General features: G+C 39.2%; 1 protein-coding gene across 5 annotated transcripts in view; it reads left to right on the top strand.

The window, feature by feature from the left end:
- The window catches only part of LOC137622931 (uncharacterized), a 615385-nt gene that overhangs the window by 213137 nt on the left and 379977 nt on the right, over nt 1–22271 (top strand). For all 5 annotated transcript variants that reach the window (XM_068353504.1, XM_068353501.1, XM_068353500.1 and 2 more), the window contains one exon: nt 2380–2594. In XM_068353504.1, coding sequence (XP_068209605.1) covers nt 2380–2594 — 215 coding nt within the window. The remainder of the gene's footprint in view (nt 1–2379; nt 2595–22271) is intronic.

Here is a 22271-nt window from a genome sequence, read left to right as displayed (position 1 = left end):
TCGTCGGCGCCCCTCTCCCCCATACAGCCAGCATCTGAAGACTCTTCTAACCTGCTGACTGCATTCTCTCTTACCCCGCTTTGGGGGATGAGTTTCTCTCATGGCTGCCAACTTTTCAGAATTGGGCTAGTTATTCCCAGTCATTTTTTCTTCTGGTAAACTGTCTAAAATGTTTTGTATCGCGCTCACTACATCTGCTAACGAGGGATTGTCATCGAACAAATAACCACATAAATACTGGTTTACTAATATGCAAATATGTTTATTGGCAATTGCTTTTTTATCACCTTCTGGGAGATTGGCACTCCGGGTAGCAAACGAATCGCAATCCCGAAAAATGCGAGTTGCAAAATTAAAAAGATTCCTCTTCCTGAATTTTGGGTTTGTAATTTTCTTGTCCCCTTTCTCGCATCAGGTAAGGCATACTTCTCAATCAAACGTTTTATTTCAGTATAACTTCTTAAACTGTCTTGTGGCCAACACATTACCTTCATTCCAGGAGCATCTTTTAGCAATCTAATTACTTGAATAGCTTTTTCTCTTTCTGACCACCCATATGTGGCTACCTCAAAGTCTCTCAAAAACACTTCAGTTGATTGAAACCATTCGTTAGGCCGTTGATCATCAAAAGGCCTAACACTTGCCTGGAGTTCTTGTAACTTTCGAACTACGATTTGCGTATCTTTACTCGGCTGTGCATGTGTACTTTCACTTGTTTGGGTTTTGGACTTCGTTTACGTACGTCAGATATGCGGTGGTTGCGTGTCGCTCCTCTTCTTGTTCAACCAAGACTCTGTTCATTAACTGTTCTAAGTTTTCTAACTTATTTTCCAATTTTTGCGTTCTAATTTCCTGTCTATATTCTTCATCGGGAACGCTATATCCCAGTGCTCCTTCGTTCTCATCTCCTGTAGCAGCAGCGTCTGCTATGTTAGTCCTTGTGTATCCAGCCATCTTGAACTTTTATTTTACCGGATGAAAGAACAACTTTGCTCACAGCATACACAAACAGGCGTATTTTTACACATGACTCCAATATGTTCCATGTTGACGGATAATGAGACATCGGGACATGGGTTTTTTTCACTTTATTACAAAAGGTTTGTAAGTACACCAGAACCCTCAAGCACTTAGAGCCTTTAAACACCTTGGTGTCGGTAGGTCAGAGCAGAAGAAAGACCTGAGTTGGTGGGTGTCAGACACCAATCTGCTCAAGGGAGTAGACCTCCTCAACCCCCCAGGAATTGTTGTTCTTCACAGATTCTGGATGCCCCTACTGCTGCTACTTCAGCAGTCACCAAGTTGACCAGAGTAAGCAGCAGGGCTTATCGAAACTGAGTCACAATCGCTTGCCATTCATTCCAATTTCTAGCACGATCTTTTGCTTCTCTCACATCTATTCTTCTATCACTTAGAGCTTTTTCCACACCATCTCTACACCGAAACCTTGGGCTTCCTCTTGTAAAAACTCTTGCATTCATCACCTTCTTCACAAGACGGCCATTTTCCATTCTCTCTACATGGCCAAACCACCACAACGCATTCATATCCATGCTAATTCATTTCTTACTTTGTGATATTTCTCACTATAGATGGTGTTTAAGGGACAGTTAGCATACAAGAGAGAGAGAGAGAGAGAGAGAGAGAGAGAGAGAGAGAGAGAGAGAGAGCCATTTTCCATTCTCTCTACATGGCCAAACCACCACAACGCATTCATATCCATGTTAATTTATTTCTTACTTTGTGATATTTCTCACTATAGATGGTGTTAAGGGACAGTTACCATACAAAAGAAAGAAGAGAGAGACAGAGAGAGAGATCTTTTACATTTTTTATGCATTTTACACTAATAAGACCTGTAATCCCTCATCTCTTAGATTTCAAAGGATAAATTGGTTTCAATGTAGAAGAATAACAAAATGGTTGGGTATATACTGATATTAATAGTACAAGTATCTCATTTTGAAGTAAAATGTAATTTTAAGTTGTTAATATATATCCATAGATCCACCTTTATGTTCACTGAACTCAATTATGATTCACTTGAATCTGAGGCATTGTTTATATCTTTTCCCCGGGCTGATCTTAACGTTATGAGCTTGGCTGTATCTCCTTCACTGCTGACTGGGAAATGTTTTGGCAATAAGGTTGAAAGGGGTGGGGGGCAGTGGGTTACAATGGGAGGTTGGAAAGCATTTTCTTTATTGGTTTTATTTAATGATTGTCAAATTGATCACTTCACTTAATAGCTTGTTTTGTTCCAAGTTAAGTATGGAAATTATTGATTGTAGTTGGATAATCATATTTCTATTTGCTTAGTACATATATTTGTAAATTTTGTGCTCAACTTCCCTCATTTTTAATAAATTTTCATTTCAGATAGTGATAAAGATAAAGTTAAATCCTTAAGAGAATGGAAAAGAGACAATTTCAGCGCTTTTCCAGCACGCAAACTTCAGCCGTCTTCAACCATACAACAGGCAGGACCGTCTAAAAATGCACCTGGAAATACTGCCAGGATTATTGATCCCATTTTTTTATATATAAAAATATCAGAAATAAGAGCTGATAGATTGTTTCATTTATCTTGTAAGGTAATGATATAAATTTTGTTCCATTTATCTTGTAAGGTATTGATATAGAATTTGTTATCTGCAGTAAGAAATTAGTATTTGGCACTTGCAGAACTTTCAGAGAAAAGCACTTGGATCTGTGTCTACATCCTCCTGTTTAGACATGAAATCTTACTTGATAGAATTAATAGCCTGCATTTTGTCCATGATTGATATCCCATAAATACACTAAATTTGTTGCATGTGTTACCTAGTGGTGATGTGGTATGGAACAAACAGGCAATCATATTTCCTTCTGTTTTCATTCACAACTTACATATACTTAGGATTTCATGGGTTATGTTGCTGTGAGGTCACCGAAGACTTAACTGTTAAGACTAGAACAGGAAATCCAATATGACATAATATACTAAAAGGATTTTGGACCCTTCTGGAGATTATATTTCATACTAATGCACTAGTACACTTCTAATTAGATGTATTTGTTTTTGCGTTAATTTATAGACATTTGAAAATGATTGTGTAGTGTAGGCAGAGAGAAATGTGGTAGAGATATACATGGTTTACAAAAATAGAATGATCTGCAGCTACTTAATTTATCATCTATCCATATTTTCATGTTTTTTTCCCATGGAAAGTACAGTATTCCCTCATCTATCAGTGGTAATTAGATCTGGGTCCCCCCGTGATAGGTGAAAATCCGCGAAATAGCAACGCCCTGTTTATCTTATTATTTATGTATATTTTAAACCTATATAAACCTCCCCATTCTAATATGAGACCACCCTATATCTGTATCATCTTTACCCCACACTTTTATAGTATTATACAGAAAACACTTTCGTATTTATAGAAATTTTTTCTTTATGAACATAACATACAGTAAAAAGGATATAAGTAGTTACAGTAAACATTATAAGTTACAGTATTCAATCATAAAGCAGTTTTAATTGTACGCTCTCTCTCTCTCTCTCTCTCTCTCTCTCTCTCTCTCTCTCTTTTTGAGGTTCTACTCACCGTTGAAGATGTTGTTGCTCTCTCTCTCTCTCTCTCTCTCTCTCTTCTCTCTCTCCTCTTTCTCTCTCTCTCTCTCTCTCTCTTTTTGAGGTTCTACTCACCGTTGAAGATGTTGTTGCTCTCTATCTCTCTCTCTCTCTCTCTCTTTTTGAGGTTCTACTCACCGTTGAAGATGTTGTTGCTCTCTCTCCTCTCTCTCTCTCTCCTCTCTCTCTCTTTTTGAGGTTCTACTCACCGTTGAAGATGTTGTTGCTCTCTCTCTCTCTCTCTCTCTCTCTCTTTTTGAGGTTCTACTCACCGTTGAAGATGCTCTCTCTCTCTCTCTCTCTCTCTCTCTCTCTCTCTTTTGAGGTTCTACTCACCGTTGAAGATGTTGTTGCTCTCTCTCTCTCTCTCTCTCTCTCTCTCTCTCTTTTTGAGGTTCTAACTCACCGTGAAGATGTTGTTGCTCTCTCTCTCTCTCTCTCTCTCTCTTTGAGGTTCTACTCACCGTTGAAGATGTTGTTGCTCTCTCTCTCTCTCTCTCTCTCTCTCTCTCTCTTTGAGGTTCTACTCACCGTTGAAGATGTTGTTGCTCTCTCTCTCTCTCTCTCTCTCTCTCTTTTTGAGGTTCTACTCACCGTTGAAGATGTTGTTGCTCTCTCTCTCTCTCTCTCTCTCTCTCTCTCTCTCTTTTTGAGGTTCTACTCACCGTTGAAGATGTTGTTGCTCTCTCTCTCTCTCTCTCTCTCTCTCTCTCTTTGAGGTTCTACTCACCGTTGAAGATGTTGTTGCTCTCTCTCTCTCTCTCTCTCTCTCTCTCTCTCTTTCTCTCTCTCTCTCTTTCTCTCTCTCTCTCTCTCTCTCTCTCTTTTTGAGGTTCTACTCACCGTTGAAGATGTTGCTGGGCTTGAATGATTACTATGATATTCTCATCATTCTTAATGTAGTGAATGGTTGACTCGATGTTGTAATGGTGTCGGATTGCCGCAAAACTTCTACCTTCTTACAACATAACCAATCGGCTCCCAGGATACAAATCACCATGCTCTCATTGGGGGACTCCTGCCTGTCTACCAATAACGTGTCATATAAGATCTCAAGGGAATAATGACAAGGTGTTCTATCGCAACTCACTCTTTATTTCGGAATTTACCCTTTTTTTGTATCTTACGCAAGATTAAACACACACACACACATATATTTATATATATATATATATATATATATATATTATATATATATATATGTATATATATATATTTAAAAACTGCAATGCACTGAGTCTGCAAAACAACCGGCAATATGGCAAGGGAATACTGTATTCATAACACTTAATTGGAATATTAACCCTGGATAGGTACGCTCCTCGGACACCCCTTTAAGGGTATACTCGGACGCGAACGACCCCGAGGCCAAAAAAAATTCTTGAAAAATCAGTTTTTGCAGTAACCTCCTTTTTTCTTTTGCCAAAAAAAACTTCAATGAATGCTTAAAACAACTGTAAAGATAAATACTACTCATCTGCAGAAAAACTATTTATTATAAATATTTTAAAAAATTAAGTAGAAAAAAAAAGACCTGACATAAAAATTCATAAAAAAAAAGTTTATACATATATACACAAATCCTTTTAGGAATTTATTCTTGAATGTTTAGGACACATCTTGATGTATTTTGGATGAAGTCAGACCCATGGAGGTGAAGATCTGAAATGAGAAAAAAAGGGTAACTTTTTTTGGCCAAAAAAATTTGTCCAAATTTCATGAATTTTTTTGGGTACCCAAATGAAATAGGAAGTGGCTAATTTTTTTAGGGAATAAACATATGTTATCCTAAAATAGAAATATGTAAAAAAATCTTCATTATTTTGTAAATTACATTTATATCAGGGGCCATATCTAAAGGTAATTTTTTGAGTACTTAGAAATTTCGTAAAAAAATACATATATTTAATATATAATATGATATTTATGCAGGTAAAAATATACCAAAATATCACAAATTCTATAGGGAACAAGAATATATATAGATAGGGCAACTTACGCTTCGGATATGTCCACAAAATGGCCGCCAACCACACTGACTCAGACTCCCTAATCTGCCACTTGAAATGTAGGAAGGGTATGTCAATTTCAAGGTGTTATTTACTAATCTAATTATTATTGGATATGCATAAAAATTGTATGGTGGGTTGCTGGATAATTGTCGATTATTTTACGACTATAAAATTAAAATTCTGACCCAAAAAAATTTTTTTGAAGGGAAATAAAATCGAAAAAAAAAATGTAAAATATATTTTAGCTAAATAATTTGATGATATTCAATCAAAAAAGAAGTAAACAAAATTTTCCGACAAATAAACATCTAGAGGAATCAGTACTCTGTGATAGTTCCTTAGTACGTAGTAATTTTGAAAGAATTGGGAAAAAACGAAAAAATGGCAATCACCGGAAAATCGAACACATACCTATATATACGCCATATCTGGCTAAAAAAAAGATAGGCATGGGTAGCCATATCATCTAGAAACACTTTCCAACACTATAAAAATATAAGTTTTGCGACACTACTTGCCAATTCCTTACGGTAACATGACTAAGCAAAAAAATGCAAAACAAATAAAAAGGGGCATTCGCGGAAAAATGGCTAACATTCTAATATACGGCATTTCAGAAAAAAAAAATTCAGCCACGTACTAGGCAAACCATCAAGGCACATTTTCCGACAAATAAACATCTAAATGAATCATTACTCTGTGATAGTTCCTTACTACGTAGTAATTTTGAAAGAATGGGAAAAAACGAAAAAATGGCAATCACAGGAAAATCGAACACATACCTATATATACGCCATATCTGGCTAAAAAAAAAAGATAGGCATGGGTAGCCAGATCATCTAGAAACACTTTCCAACACTATAAAATTATAAGTTTTGCGACACTACTTGCAAATTCCTTACGGTAACATGACTAAGCAAAAAAATGCAAAACAAATAAAAAGGGGCACTCGTGGAAAAATGGCCATTCTAATATACGACATTTCAGAAAAAAAAAATTACAGCCACGTGCTAGGCAAACCATCAATGCACATTTTCCGACAAATAAACATATAAATGAATCATTACTCTGTGATAGTTCCTTAGTACGTAGTAATTTTGAAAGAAATGGGAAAAAACGAAAAAATGGCAATCACAGGAAAATCGAACACATACTTATATATACGCCATATCTGGCTAAAAAAAAAATAGGCATGGGTAGCCAGATCATCTAGAAACACTTTCCAACACTATAAAAATATAAGTTTGGCGACACTACTTTCCAATTCCTTACGGTAACATGACTAAGCAAAAAAATGCAAAACAAATAAAAAGGGGCACTCGCGGAAAAATGCCCAACATTCTAATATACGGCATCTCAGATAAAAAAAAAGACATGCACGTGTTAGCCCAACCATCAAGGCACACTTTCTAACACATAAACATGAAAAAAAAATCAATAATATACGGCAATTCCTTACTACGTAGTAATTTTTACAAATATTGAAAAAAAACAGAAATTGGTAACCGCAGTTAAATACCCAATATACCAATAACTACGTCGTATCTGACAAAAACAAAGTCACGCATGGGTAGCCAGATCATCTAGACACACTTTCCAACACTAAACAAGCAAAAGTTTTACGACACTATTTGGCAATATCTTACGGAAAAATGACTTGGCAAAAAAATGAAAAAAAATTAAAAAGGGGCACTCGCGGTAAAATGGTCCTCGTGGTGATGAACGACATTTTAACTAAAAAAAAAATCATGCACATGGTAGCCAAACAATCCACCAAGACTTTCCACAACTGATAACCTATACAAGTTGAACCATTCTACGACAATTTCATAATACGTAATAACTTTGATAATTATGCAAATTACCTTAGAAGGGTAAACTTGGTCGCGCTCGACCCCGACGCGTCTCAGAAATCGGGGAAGGAGTACAGCTACAGCAATGCACATCTGGACACTACTAGAGCGTGTAGGGGAGACACCTCCTGCAGGTCGATCACCCACAAATTCAGTCACGGGGGTGAGTCACGTGAGAAAAACCTGTTTTTTTTTGACGCTCGGGGTCGCAAACGACCCATCGTACCTATCCAGGGTTAAATGGATTTTCCTTATTTTCAGTATCTGTTTATCATCAGAATACAAGATACTATTGCCTGAATATGGCAGAATACTCTTTGGTTTTGAAGACAAAATATACTATCAAAACGGAAAGGTCATTTAAGTAAATCATAACTTGATGATAGAAAATGAGGGGAAACCCTAATAAAAAGGAGCAATCAAATGCAAAATATTAGACATTTATAGAAATCAATAGTATGACAGACAGACATTTCAAATAAAAGAAGATAAATAGAAGTTATTGTACCGACAAGATTATAAGAAAATTCACAAGACATAATGAATGGTAATGACCGATTCCTTTTACTTTTAATGAACCATTCATGGGAGAAGATGCAGCATTGATCCAGCATGTGGATAGATAGTTTCCTCTTTCCTCACAGTGTGTAATGGTAAAATGATAAAGTAACAAATTGGAAAATGGCGTTATTATAGCATAAAAGAAATGGGTAACTCTAAATCTAATAACACCGTAAAACAGAAAGAAAGTCAATTTGCCAATAAAAATATTACCATAGAGACAAATCCATGGGTTGAGATATTATTACATACATACATACATATACCAAAGGCACTTCCCCCAATTTTGGGGGGTAGCCGACAACAACAAGAAACAAAACAAAAAGGGGACCTCTACTCTCTACGTTCCTCCAGCCTAACCAGGGACTCAGCCGAGTTCAGCTGGTACTGCTAGGGTGCCACAGCCCAACCTCCCATATTACCATATTACCATATTATTATTAATCTGTTGAGTGCACAAAATGTAGCTCTGGTTTATTATTTTGAATTGACTAGACTGTGGAATGTCAAAGTTTAGTTCCTATTTTTGGACTCGAGCCATGTCGTCTTTATGGAAGTTCCTCAATGGCAGCTTTCTATTTGGAATATTTCTGGGAGTGATATACCAGAGAATTTTACCTGTAGAGTTATCACGGAGTTCTAACCTCTGGAGTGAATATCCCGAGAGATATTGTGTATACATCAGGGACGTGTTTAAAACAAGCCACGGCTATCCTTCCCCGAATAGAGTTCACCTTGTCTTGAAGGATATGGGATAGGATTGGATACGTGGGCAAGGGAGTCGTTACAACTCCCAATCCCAGTGTGCTACAACTTATACGTTTCCTGTAAAACCATTTCTTTTGGCAGATGCCATCTTGATGGTTGTTTGGAGTTTTTTTTTGCGTGTTTTCGTAGCTTTTAGAGTTGATTTTGCGATCATGGATGCTTCGGCTTCTACCTCATTGACTAAGTTGGGTACCCTTTTCTTGTGTGTTGGAGAATTTCGCATCTCCGCCCCATTTTTATTCGATGTGTATGCCTTTTATTGCCTGTGGCCAGTACATCATGTATCCAAATCAGTCAGAAATGCTTAGTTATTTAGTCATAATATTGTAAGAATGTGTTTTCTAATATTCTTTTACAATTGTGGTATGATTATGAGGTATCACCCCCTTTTTACTAGTGTTTGCATGTGCATATTTTACCAGCCTTGACTTGAGGTAACTCTACCTTGGCTGGCTGCCATGACTGGTGAATATGTACTTGTGCACCATCCCCTTCTTTCACCCAACCTTTCTGGTTTCGTAAGGCTACCCATCATCCCATGCTATTGATGCCTCATAGTGGGGAGCTGCAGTCCTAAAGGTCCTTGTGGCAGTTGGATAGTGTTTTACAGTTGTCCTAGGGCAACTGTCTTCACTTTCCACTTAGCCTACATGTTTAGCCAGGTGGCACAGGTCTATGGAACTTGTTCTCCGTGTCTACTTCTTGTCTATTCATTAGAACTCACTACCCCTGTTCTAATGCTGATTGGTAGATCTTTTGTGCTGCCTTGCCCATTCTTAGGCTTCCCTTCTTAGTTTTTGGTAGGTTAACGGCTGGTTGTGAGGACTTGTCCTCTGTGCCTTCTTACTGCAGACCCCTTAGAACACCATTTTTGTTCTAATGCTACAGTTGGACCTTCCTGTCCTGCTGCCTCACCAATGTGCCTGCTGGTGCTTCTACCTGCTGTGGAACCTGGTTCCCCTCCCAGTCCAGTTCCCTAGTGGCTGAAGTACCATTCATTGCTATTTATAGATGGGATAGCATGTAGACTATCTAGTTTGGCCTTGGTGGATGAGATTTTTTCCTTCCCTGGATTAATTCTCTCTGCTGCTTTAGATGCTGCCCCTTCCCCTTCCTGGTTAGGCCATACCCTTATTGTCCTAGAAACTACAGTTCCTTTTGTCTAGTGTTCTTACCCTAGCATTTGAGTTTTCCCCCACCCGCTAGGTGGGTTAGGCTTGCCTGCAGTATTTCCTATGGCCTAACCCTATCCAGGTGAAGAGCTGGTACCCATTGAGGTTCTTCTCTGCTGCCTTAGTAGTTGTCTGATCTGTGTATGCAGCTTCTCATCGTTGCTGCAGAGCCCTTACTCCTTTGCCTGGTTAGTCTATCTTGGCACAAGCGTTACCTTGTTAGCTTGAGTTCTTCTTGCATTGGATGTGAGTTGTGTACGGGTCATCTACACTTCCTTCCCCTCTTCCATGTCTGTGGAACATTATCCTCTGAAGTTGGACGATTTGATCCCGCCTGGTTGTCAGGATATCCTTTGGATTTTCAATTTTTGGCATCCTGGCCATCTTGTAAGGCTCTCATTATCTTATTTGCTGCTTTTCATTCCTGTGCCTTTCCCCCTGATTGTGGACTCATCCATATGGGATCGTCCCCTCTCTCTTTGTCGACTGGGCAATGCCTCTGCCGCGTTGTGTCGACAAGCCTGGGGTGTTGAAAGGTCAGTTTATGCTGACACGGTAGCTAGGAATAGCTGCCGCCGTAGACCCGGCTGCTGCTGCTTCGGGGGCAGTTGTTGCTGGCTTAGGCAGAATGATAAGTGACTTTGCCACCTTAGTTTGTCTAATAGACTGACTTTGGAGGTAATGGTGTTCTTCTGATGTGACCCTTTCCTCCATATTTCTACCACACTATCATTGATAGTTATACATGAATCTTTAATGATTTCTAAGCTGTTTGGCATGAGTCTTCATCGTTTTGTAGCCTTAGCCATAATGTATTTGGTAGGAATGGTTATTCTAGAAATATTTTTAAACATATTTCTTTTGTATAATTTTTATGTATACTTAGTCTAAGATTGAAATTTTTTTTTTAATGATTTGTACTCCTTGAAATTTTTCCTTCTTTACAGGTTGCTGATGGAATTGAGTGTTTGACATTAACCTGTACCAGACGGGTCAAGTTGCTTTATGGCCACAAGATTTGCCGGAAACATGCGGACTGTCTCTTGCAATTTGTGAACCTACCAACTTCCAGGTTTGCACGGACCAAATAGACACTGGCTTCCACGCCACCAACGTCCCCCAGGATGTGAAAGCGCGGAGTTAGAAGACTATTCATCACTGGGTTACAGCCTTCCTGAAGAGTTTGCAACAAGGTGCCCCTTGTCTTCCTTCCATGGAACTTGAGGACCTCCTCTTTCCCAAGGCCGAGGGGAACACTGTGTTTGGTCATAATTTACCGACTATTTAACTCCCGCCAGTACCATCAGATCATGCGGATGTTGAAGCTAGGGATGCTCTACAAGTGATGAGCTTAGATGCCGACAACATGTCAACAACTTCTTCTGTTACGTCAAAGAGGGAGAGAATCCTACTGACCACGGAAGCCTCTGCTTAGTCACTGGATGTACATCAGGTGAGTACAGTTGCCAGTACTTCTTCAGGTTGTTCCCCCATCCCCGTATCTCAGGCTCTAGCATCTACTTCGATCCGTTCCTACACTGGATAAATCTTTGTTTCCAAGTCAAATGGAGTTTTTGGCATCCAGGAAGGCTTCATTGGAAAATTCACATGCCAAACATGCACATGACCAAGCGTCCCTAGAGGCTAAGATAGAAGTTTTGCAGAAGGCACCTACATCTAAGGCTCCACCAGCTTCGAGCCTGCCTGAAAGCTCAGTTAAGAACCCTTGGCGTTATGCTGAGCATATTGCTTAAAGTGAAGGGTACCTCCATATATCGGAGAAGGTTTGGATTCTAAGCTGGTCTCCGACTTAGAATTCTTCCCCTCGATTGACAGTTATCCTTACTGTTATGTAAGGCTTAACTCGGAGGCATCCATTAGGGCTGATACAATCCCTAAGGAAACGATCATCCTGGACCACAGCAAAGTTCAGTCTCATTTGGTTAATGAGCTAGAAACAGCTGAATTCTTTAATACCCAACTTTCTGCCTTTGGCGTGAAGCAGGCCACCTTTGTTGCTCCAAAGGATACTGTCTTTCCCTTCGCCTTTAAAAGTTTAGAAGCTGCAAAGAAAGCAGTAGTGGAGGGTAGACCATTACCAGTGCTAGAGGAGTGCAAACCTGTCTCCCTAGCCCTTTCTTATGACTTGGACAGTTGGGAAGATGTCCAACACACTTTTACTGTTGGAAAACTAGATAAGGACATCGGTGGCAAGCAGTTTAATGAAAAGCTGCCTAGAATTCCTGAATCCCTATTGAAGGAAGAACTGGAAGCTAAAGAAAGACCATCTGCATCTTTTATCCTTCCAATACTATTTGGAGATGTTGATTGGGAACTATTCCAAATCTCATCTCTCCTCAATCTTGGCAAAAGGTCACCTGGCTACTTTCCATAGAGACCTCCATGCTTTCTACCTAGCCAGAAGAGCATGTAGAGAACATGTCTTAGCCGTAGTGACTGTCAGGCATGAGCCTAAGAAGCTGATTGACTTCAACATCTGGGGGAAAGTCCTCTTCCCCAAGAAATTGGTTAATGAAATCATGGACAGAGCGGCTCAAGAAAATAAGAGCCTTATACAAATGTGGGGTATGTCCTCTAAAAGGAAATTTATCCCTGGAGACTGACCTCACCCTAAGGGCAAGACTCCTAGAAGACACTTTAAGGGAAGAAATCCTTTCATGTCACGACAGCCTCTATTGCCGCCATCCCCTAGACTACGTACACGGTTCCCCTAGAAGTATATATCGCAGTCTCCAGCCTTCAACCATGTGTATGAGAGAGACACCACAACTTTTCACCCTGTCAGAGGTAAAAAAAGGAGTGGCAGAGGAACGGGTCTAGAAAGGGCCTTCAGTTTAGAGGCCGAGAAAGTAGAGGCAAGGCGGTTAAAGAAACAGGTCTTTCACAAAAACATTGAAGAGCTACCGATAGGGGGACGACTTTACCTTGGGCTCACAGCATAGTTTCAAAGGGACCAGGCTGGAAATGGAGACAGAAACCACCCCAGTTCAAGAGGTTCTTCCAACCCACATCCCCATTCTTGGAGGATTATGTTAAGAATCTTCTTCGGAAGGGAGTCATCCATTACACAAAATCCATGAACTTTCATGGGCAGCTACTCTGTATGCCCAAGAAAGATTCGAACACTCTTCGAACTATTCTGGACTTGTCCCCACTAAACAGATTCATTCTGAATGGCAAGTTCCAGATGCTGTCTCGCAAATACGGACCCTACTACCCCAGGGGCCCTACACAGTCTCCATAGATCTTAAAGACGCCTATTGGCATCTTTCGATAGGTTGGTGCTTCTCCCCCTACCTTGGTTTCAAACTGGGAAGAAAGGCCTACGTATTCAGAGCTATGCCCATCGGGCTCAGTATAGCTCCAAGGATTTTCACAAAACTAGTCAAGGCCATCGTCCCAAAATTACGGAATAGTGGCCTTCAGGTGATGGTATACCTGGACGACTGGCTAGTTTGGGCTGCAACGAAGTCGGAATGTCTTCTGACAGCTCAAGAAGTCATGAAATTCCTATGGTCTCTGGGTTTTCAAATCAACCTCAAAATGTCCAGGCTCTCTCCAGCTCAGAATTCCAATGGCTAGGACCTCACTTGAATCTAAAGTCACACATCATCTCTCTACTGCAAGGCAAGAGAAAGGAAATCGCACAATCTCTCAGGGGCTTACTTTGCTGAAGAGTACTTACCAGGCGACAACAGGAAAGAGTCTTGGGTTCTCTGCAGTTTGTTGCCATGACAGACCCAATCTTAAAAGCAAGACTCAAAGATGCCAACAGAGTCTCGAGAAGAAAGATATCCAAGACTCGGAGAGTTCTCTGCCACAAAACCCTAGTCTTATTGCAAAAGCACCTCAAGCCATGGTCCACTGCCAAGAGTTTATTGACACATATCCGTCTGCAGTATCCTCCTCCTTTTGTGACAATTGACATGGATGCCTCGGAAGAAGGTTTGGCGGGGATATTCCCCTAACAAGAAAGTACAGGGTCGGTAGTCACTCACATTCCGGAAATTTCATGTTAACATTCTGGAAGCTGTAACAGTGTTTCTGACTCTAAAGAGACTGAACCCAAAGACAAAATCACATATCAAATTAGTCATCGACAGAAGGACGATAGTTCACTGTGTCATCAGACAGGGCTCCAGGTCTCCTCAGGGTAACCATGTGATTCTAGCCATCCTCACTTTAGCAAAGCAGAGAAATTGGCATCTCTCAGCAGTTCACCTAGAAGGGGTTCTCAGTGTGAGGGAGGACGCCCTGTCAAGATCCAAGCCTCTGGAAACAGAATGGTCTCTGGATGGAAAATCATTTTGTTTCATCCTAGAGCAAGTCCCAGAACTGCAAATAGATCTCTTTGCGACGAGCTTCAACAAGAAGCTTCCCCCGTGTGTAGCACTAAACTTAGATCCGGAAGCGACTGGAACGAATACGAAATCCTTGGATTGGAACCAGTGATTTCACATCTACCTATTTCTACCATTCAACCTCCCAATGGAAGTCCTGACCAAGCTGCCAACTTTCAATGGAGCAGCAGCTCTATTGGCTCCCAAGTGGTCCAAGAGCAATTGGTATCCTCTTGTTCTGGGACTCAAACCATCTCTAGTGCTGTCCCAGGATGTTCAACAGAAGACTGTCTTCACTTCCTCTTGGATAACAAAAACCCTCCATATCGATTTTCTCACCCAAGTGACTCAAAAAAAATTTGGAGATGCAAAGGAGAGAATTGACTTCATAAAAGACTACAAGTCCAATACCACCAAATGACAATACTTGTCTTCCTGAAAAAAATGGGTTCCATTCATGGAAAGTCATCAGCCCTCTTCTATTACTATGGACTTCTGTATTTCTTTCTTCATTTCATTGCATGATCAAGGTCTGGCATCTACAACTATTGCCTCATATAAATCGACACTAACTAGACCCATTGCTTACGCTTGTGATATTGAACTCAATAGCGAGCTGTTCAATATGATCCTGAAGGCTTGTGCTAAATTAAAAGCTAATGCTCCTCCCAAGGCTATTTCATGGTCGTTGGATAAGGTCTTGCACTTCACCTCCTCGATAGATAACACCACTACCTCTCTGAGGGAACTTATTCAAAAGGCTATCTTTTTGCTCGCTATGGCTTCTGGTGCCAGAGTCAGAGAGATTGTGGTTTCAAGGGATGATGGCCACATTGAATTCTCGGAATCGGGGGAGGTAAATCTTTACCCAGATCCTGCATTCTTAGCGAAAAACGAACTTCCCACGAAATGCTTGGGCCTCTGGAAGATTATTCCGCTACAGGAGGATGCTTCTCTGTGCCCCGTGGAATACCTTAAGGCCTATCTGTTAAAGAGTTAGGCCTTTAAAGGCTGTCAACTTTTTAAAGGGGAGACGACAGGATCTAATCTCTCTCTGAAACAGCTAAGGTCCAAACTCACCTATTTCATCAGGACTGACCCTGATAGTATGCCATCGGGTCATTACCCTAAGAAAGTTGCCTCTTCCTTAATTTTTTTCCAATCTATGTCCTTTGAAGGCTTACAGGTTTACACAGGATGGAAATTTACAAGAGTGTTCTTCAAACATTACTTACATCAGTTGGAAGAGATCAAACACTTTATGGTGGCCATTGGTAGTATGATTAAACCAGCTTCTCAAGTGTTGTTCCTGGACTCTTATAGACTGTATAATTGGGACTTCGCAGTCTGCATTTTGCAAGGGGATTAAGGTTCTTCATTTCAATGTACTATTTTATAATTGTAAAGAGTCAAAGGTGATATTTTCCTCTTATGGTATTAGTGTTACTATTTTACTACCCAGTTACATAATTTTGGGGATTTTTGGATCTGGAAATATTTAATGTATATAACGTTGCGCTGATTACTGTTACATTTATAAATCTTTGGAAACAAAAAAAAATTACTGTTCCTTTTGCGTTTCCTGTCATTGGACCTACTGTTCAAAATAAAAGCAGTGTACCTCAAATTTTATAACCCTCCATTTATATACTTTGGTCTGATTGACTACTGGAGACAAAGATCTTATTCACAGTGAGTTGGACTGTGCTATCGAATTCCTTTGCTCCTACTTATTTTGCAAGCATATCTCTTGTGCTCATAGCTTGGTATCATAGTTCCCAATGCTAGGTGAAGTGTGATTATGTCTATGAGGGGTTAAAAGGTTGAAACTCTCTTGGCCACAACTGAGCATAATAATTCTCTGGTACACTTCCATCAGGAAGACATGTCTCGAGCCCAAAAAACGGATTTTGTCATAGGAAAAATCTATTTTTGGGTGAGATAGCCATGTCATCCTGATGACCCTCCCATTACTTTTCATCCCCCCTCAATTCTCAGTGCGAGGCCTTGCGTCATGCGATGGCAGCTCCTTGAATGGTTTTACAGGAAATGTGTTAGTTGTAGCACACTGTTATCGGGAGTTGTAATGGCTGTCTCGCCCACGTATCCAATCCTATCCCATATCCTTCGAGACAAGGTTAACTATATTTGGGGAAGGATAGCCATTGCTTGTTTTAAACACGTCCCTGGTGTATACACGATATCTATCAAGATATTTGCTCCAGAGGTTAGAACTCTGTAAGACCTGTATGAGTCAAATTCTCTGGTATATCACTTGCAGAAATATCCCAAGTAGGAAGTTGCCATTGAGGAACTTTCATCAGGACGACATGGCTTTCTCACCCAAAAATAGAGTTTTTTCTATGCCAATATCCGCTTTTTACCAAAAATTCATAAAAAAATTATTTTTATTATGATAGTGATACCTCTTGATACAAAAGTTTCTGTATATGAAAAATTAATGATGCAAAACCAGATGTGAAGATTTTTTCGCCTCATGAAAAAAATTTCATGATTCAAATTTTATGATACGAAATGAGATTTGGCCAGCCGTCGAGAATAATTTTAAAATTCTCGCGCCACACCAAGCTGTAAACTCACCACCATTTTCCTGCTCTACAATTGGTTATCTCCCTACTCTGATGCTAGTTACCGTCGTAAGATCCTGCTCTCTCATTGGTCTGCATCTACATATGGGAACTCTTCGACTATTACGTTTTGACAGCGCTATCGTTCACATTGAATTCGCGTTGGTGATTTCACTTTTGTGCTTTTGTTTACTGTATCGTGTTGTGTTTTTCAACTCGTACATTACTAGCCATGGGTCCCAAGAATGTTGCTGAAGTTGAGGGAAAGATAGAGAGGATGCTTTCTATGGAGACGAAGCTGGAGATAATCAAGAAGTATGAGGCTGACATCCGGTTTAGTATGATCGCTAAGGAATATGGCCAAAATGCGTCGACGATGGGCATCATCCTTAAGGGGACCGTCCGCCATGGTGTTTTGACATAACTTTCAGAAATCGAAAAAGTTTTATTGTTTCTATGTATTCAGAAACGTCATACATGCTCTCCAGAAGTATCAGCCATCTACTTTTACAAATAATGAAGATAAAGCTGTCTTTAAATGATGACGTCATCCTTACTGCCTCGTATGCATGATTGAGTTTGATAGAATCATCTTTGTGTGTGTATTTTTGCATATACCTGTATATAGCGATTTTTTCACTTGTTGGGAAATCTCATATGTCTGACAGAGATAGAAGGCATTGGTAGAGGGTAGGTGAACAAAAACTACGAGCGACGAGAACAGCAGCCAGAGTTTCCAAAGACATATAGAAGTTATAATGCATGTGTTTGTTTACTTGCAGTTCGTATGTACATTGTGTTTTCACAACGTCCTCGTGAACTTTATAGCAAGGCCAATGTTACCTAAGGTCAAAGAAAGAACAAAAATTAAGTAAAGAGCAACAAAAAAGAACCAAGAAGAGGGGTAAACATGAATAAGAGTGCAAAGCTGGAACATCCTAGCAAAATTTCTGGCAACATTGAGAGGACGTTGAGAACTCATAACACCCTTATGCCAAGTGTATTAGTAAACTTAGGGTTTAAATACCTTGTGTAGGGCGCATTTATGTAGGAATAAACCGTAGAAGTACAAATTAAGGTTATCATAATAATGTTATCTTTATTTTTTAAAGAAAAGAGACGAAAATTTATTGCAAACTTAGGGTTTTAATACCTCGTTTAGGGTGCATTTATGTAGAAATAAACAGTAAAAGTACAAAGTAAGGTTATCATGATAATGTTATCTTGATTTTTTTAAGAAAAGAGGCAAAAATTTATTGCAAATCTTTGGGAGTTCATAACTCAAAAACATACTTATTCACAATTAGGTACATGTTTTTCACTTATTTATTGTCTGATTTTAGAGAGAAAGATATCATTACAAGAGGGAAAAAAATCCCACAATTTTGTGTACCAGAATTTTGATTTTCCTTATCCTCTTTTTTTCATGAATATTTTACGTCTAGACGAAGAAAATTAAGAAAAAAATCATTAAAAAAAAGAAAAAGGAAAATAAAAAATCTGTCAAACAGAATTATTCGATTTATAAAGAAGTTTTGAGGGTATGATTTTCAATACAATTTGTCATATTAGTGGAGAAAAATGTACCTAATTTTAAATCATCATTTTTGCTAATATATCAAAAAGTTTTTGATCAAATGACTTTAAATTGTTATATGATGAAGGTATTATATATGTCTTGAACATATGTATAGATTGTGTATTTTGAATAATTAGAAAAAAAATATTCATGGCGTGGCGGATGGTCCCCTTAAGCAGAAGGAAGCCATTAAAGCAGCAATACCTTCTAAGAATGGGACTTTTTTCCAGCAAGAGGAGCCAAGTCCATGATGAGATGGAGAGACTGCATTTCCTTTGGATTAAGGACAAGGAAATCGCTGGAGACACTATCACCGAGACGACAATCTGCCACAAGGCCAGTGCCATTTTCGGTGATCTCTTGCATACTTGGGCCAAAGATGATGCAGGAGAAGGGACATCGAAGCAGGTATCCCCAGAGTTCAAGGCTTCTCTTGGGTGGTTTAAAAAAATTCAAGAGACGATCTGGCATTCATTCTGTGGTGCGGCATGGGGAGGCTGCCAGCTTGGACATGAAAGCGGCCGAAGCCTTTGTTAAGACGTTTAACGGAAGATACCCGGGCATAAGCCTATGAAGGACAGGCTTACCCTTGTACTCTGTGTAAACGCCAGTGAGGATTGTAAGGTGAAGCCCCTACTGTGTATTATTCGGAGAGTTCTCGAGCCTTAAAGGCCAACAAAGTGCTAAAGGAGAAGCTTCCGGTGATAAGGAGGCCTAATGCGAAAGCTTGGGAGACAGGACTTTTTCACCAAGTGTGTAAATCTCGGTATCGGTGTGATGTTAGGAAATAATTGGAAGAGAAGGACTTCCCTCTGAAATGTCTGCTAGTGTTGGACAATGTCCCTGCTCACCCTCCTGGCTTCGAGGAAGATATCGTAGCGGAGTATTCCTTCATCAAGGTTCTCTATGTTCTGCCTAATACCACCCCTCTCTTCCAGCCCTTGGACCAGAAAGTGATTTCCAACTTCAAGAAGCTCTATATAAAACATCTGTTCAGGAGATGTTTCAAAATCACCAATAGGACAAGCCTCGTCCTGCGTGAATTTTGGAAAGAGTATTTCGATTTTGTGACATTCGTCCAACTTATCGATCAAGCTTGGTAGGAGGTTCGAGGCACACTGTAAACTCTTCTTGGAAGAAGCTGTGGCCTGATGATGTCTCTGAACGAGGCTGAGAGATTCCACGTAGGCGTAGCTGAAGCCGAAGTTGAAAAAGTTGACAATCCTGAACCTGTATCACAACCTGAGGTTGACGAGATCGTTACACTCGAGAGGTCCATGGGGCTAGTTGTTGATTAGGATGACATTATTGAGCTTCTCGAGGAGCACCAAAAGGAGCTTACGATGGACGACCTGAAGGAGTTGGAGGCCATGCAACTAAGCTGTGTTCAAGAACAGTTCTCTAGTGGCAATGAGCAGGAGTAAAACCCTATGACAATGGCAGAAATTAAGGAGGCTCTAGCTGCTTGTCATAAAATGCAATCATTTGTAGAAGAGAGACACCCGATAAAGGCTTACACAGTCGTTTTAGGAACATTTTAAAAAGCCGGTAGAAACCACGTTCCTTGGATAACTATTTTTTAAAGAGGCCATTAGTAGGCCAAGAGGAAGCTGTGATAAAAAAAAAAGAGAAAAGTGGAAGTGATGAAGAAATTGAGGACATTTAGAAAGTACAAAATGTAAAAAAAAAAAAAAAAATTAGAATAAGGCAAAATGAGAAGAGATTTAATTTTAAGTTTTCCAAAATGTTATGTATCGATGTTTATTTTCATTTTTTAATATGTTTTGTAAAGTTATTGCTAGAGAGCCTGGGTCCTTTGACTGGCCAGACAGTACTACATTGGATTCTTCTCTCTGGTTATGGCTCATTTTCCTTTTGCCTACACGAACACTGAATAGTCTGGCCTATTCTTTACATATTTTCCTCTGGCCTCATACACCTGACAACACTGAGATTACCAAACAATTCTTCCTTGCTCAAGGGGTTAACTACTGCTTTGTAATTGTTCAGTGGCCACTTTCCTCTTGGTAAGGGTAGAAGAGACTCTTTAGCTATGGTAAGCATCTCTTCTTGGAGAAGGACACTAAAATCAAACCATTGTTCTCTGATCTTGCATAATGCCATAGCCGCTGTACCATGGTCTTTCACTGTCTTGGGGTAGAGTTCTCTTGCTTGAGGGTGCACCCGGGCACACTATTCTATCTTATTTCGCTTCCTCTTGTTTTTTTTAATTTTAATAGTTTATATATGAAATAATCATTTTAATGCTGTTACTGTTTTTAAAATATTTTAATTGTTAATTACTTCTCTTTTAGTTTCCTTATTTCCTTCCCTCACTGGGCTTTTTTTCCTGTTGGAGCCCTCGGGCTAATAGCATTCTGCTTTTCCAACTAGGGTTGTAGCTTAGCAAGTAATAATAATAAGAATATTGATATGGTTTTCTGCCATTTATTAATGTGTTTCATAAAGTTAACTTGTGTTCATATTTTCTGCCACTTAATGTTTTCTGCCGTTTGCCCTCCTCTACCATCCACTTTAATTTTCGGACATTTTCGTTATTATCCATTTATTATTGCATTCTTTTACAGGTATTAGCACTTAGGCTAGGTATTTAATGATCATTCAAATGGTTGTATTTCATTTGAGTTAGAACAGTAAACCCTGTACCTTCATTGTAAAATTTGATGTGGTGTTTTTGTAGGGCTTGGGGCAAATTAGGCGATTTACATGTAAAACGTAACTCATCATATCTAGAAGTCACCATAAGAAAGTCACTCCAGAATTAATATCGTATCCAGAAGCATTACTGTATTTTTTTATTATTGTTATTATTATTATTATTATTATTATTATTATTATTATTATTATTATTATTATTATTATTAGCTAAGCTACAACCCCAGTTAGAAAAACAAGATACTTCATATAAGACCAAGGGCTCCAACAGGGAAAAGTAGCCTAGTGAGGAAAGGAAATAAGGAAATGAAAAACTAGAAGAGAAGTAGTGAACAATTAAGATAACATATTTTAAGAACATTAAAAACAGTAAAATAGATACATTCTGTGTGTGTATGCATGACAAAATCTTCAATAGAGAAGAGAGCAAATGATTACATTAAGTGAAATTAATAACAAACTGAAGGACATAAAGTGGTAGATGCATACATGTCTATTTGAAGAAAATCATATTATTTGAAGAAAAAATTTGTAGTAAATTTTAAAAGTATCTATAACATGATGTTTGATTCTAAGGGTTGCATCTTGTGAGATAGATTGATTAAAAGATTGGTTAATCCTATTCCTGGATTACTCCTGCAAAGTTTTCTACTATCTCCTCCCACTGCCACATTTATGGGATTAGTACCCTTGTTAATCTTGTGACTTTACTTTTGAAGATTACAACATAGTTTGGGAAAAGAGAGGAAGATCAGTTTCCTATAATCTAACAATGATAAAGAAAAAATTGTTTCAATGCAGTAATGAGTCAAAAGATTGTGAGATGCAATTGGTTTATCATTATATCATAAAAAGCGCTCAGATCAAGGGACGAAGTATGGTCATGAAATAAAAAACTGTGTGTGTCAAAATAGGTGAGTCAACTCAGTCGCCATGCTATTTTGTTCCCACACACGCAAGAGACTGGCTGGGGATACTGCCAATCTTGGCAAGACTGGACTATCCGTATCAACATGCTGACAGGATGAGAGGACAGGTTAGTCTTGCCGGGTTTGTCCTGTTTACCCCCTTACACATGGATAGGC

This window comes from Palaemon carinicauda, chromosome 30, assembly GCF_036898095.1.
Source record: "Palaemon carinicauda isolate YSFRI2023 chromosome 30, ASM3689809v2, whole genome shotgun sequence".
NCBI classification, from domain to species: Eukaryota; Metazoa; Arthropoda; class Malacostraca; order Decapoda; family Palaemonidae; genus Palaemon; species Palaemon carinicauda.
The sequence above is the reverse complement of the archived record's forward strand: the minus strand, read 5'-3'. Positions and strand labels throughout refer to the sequence as shown.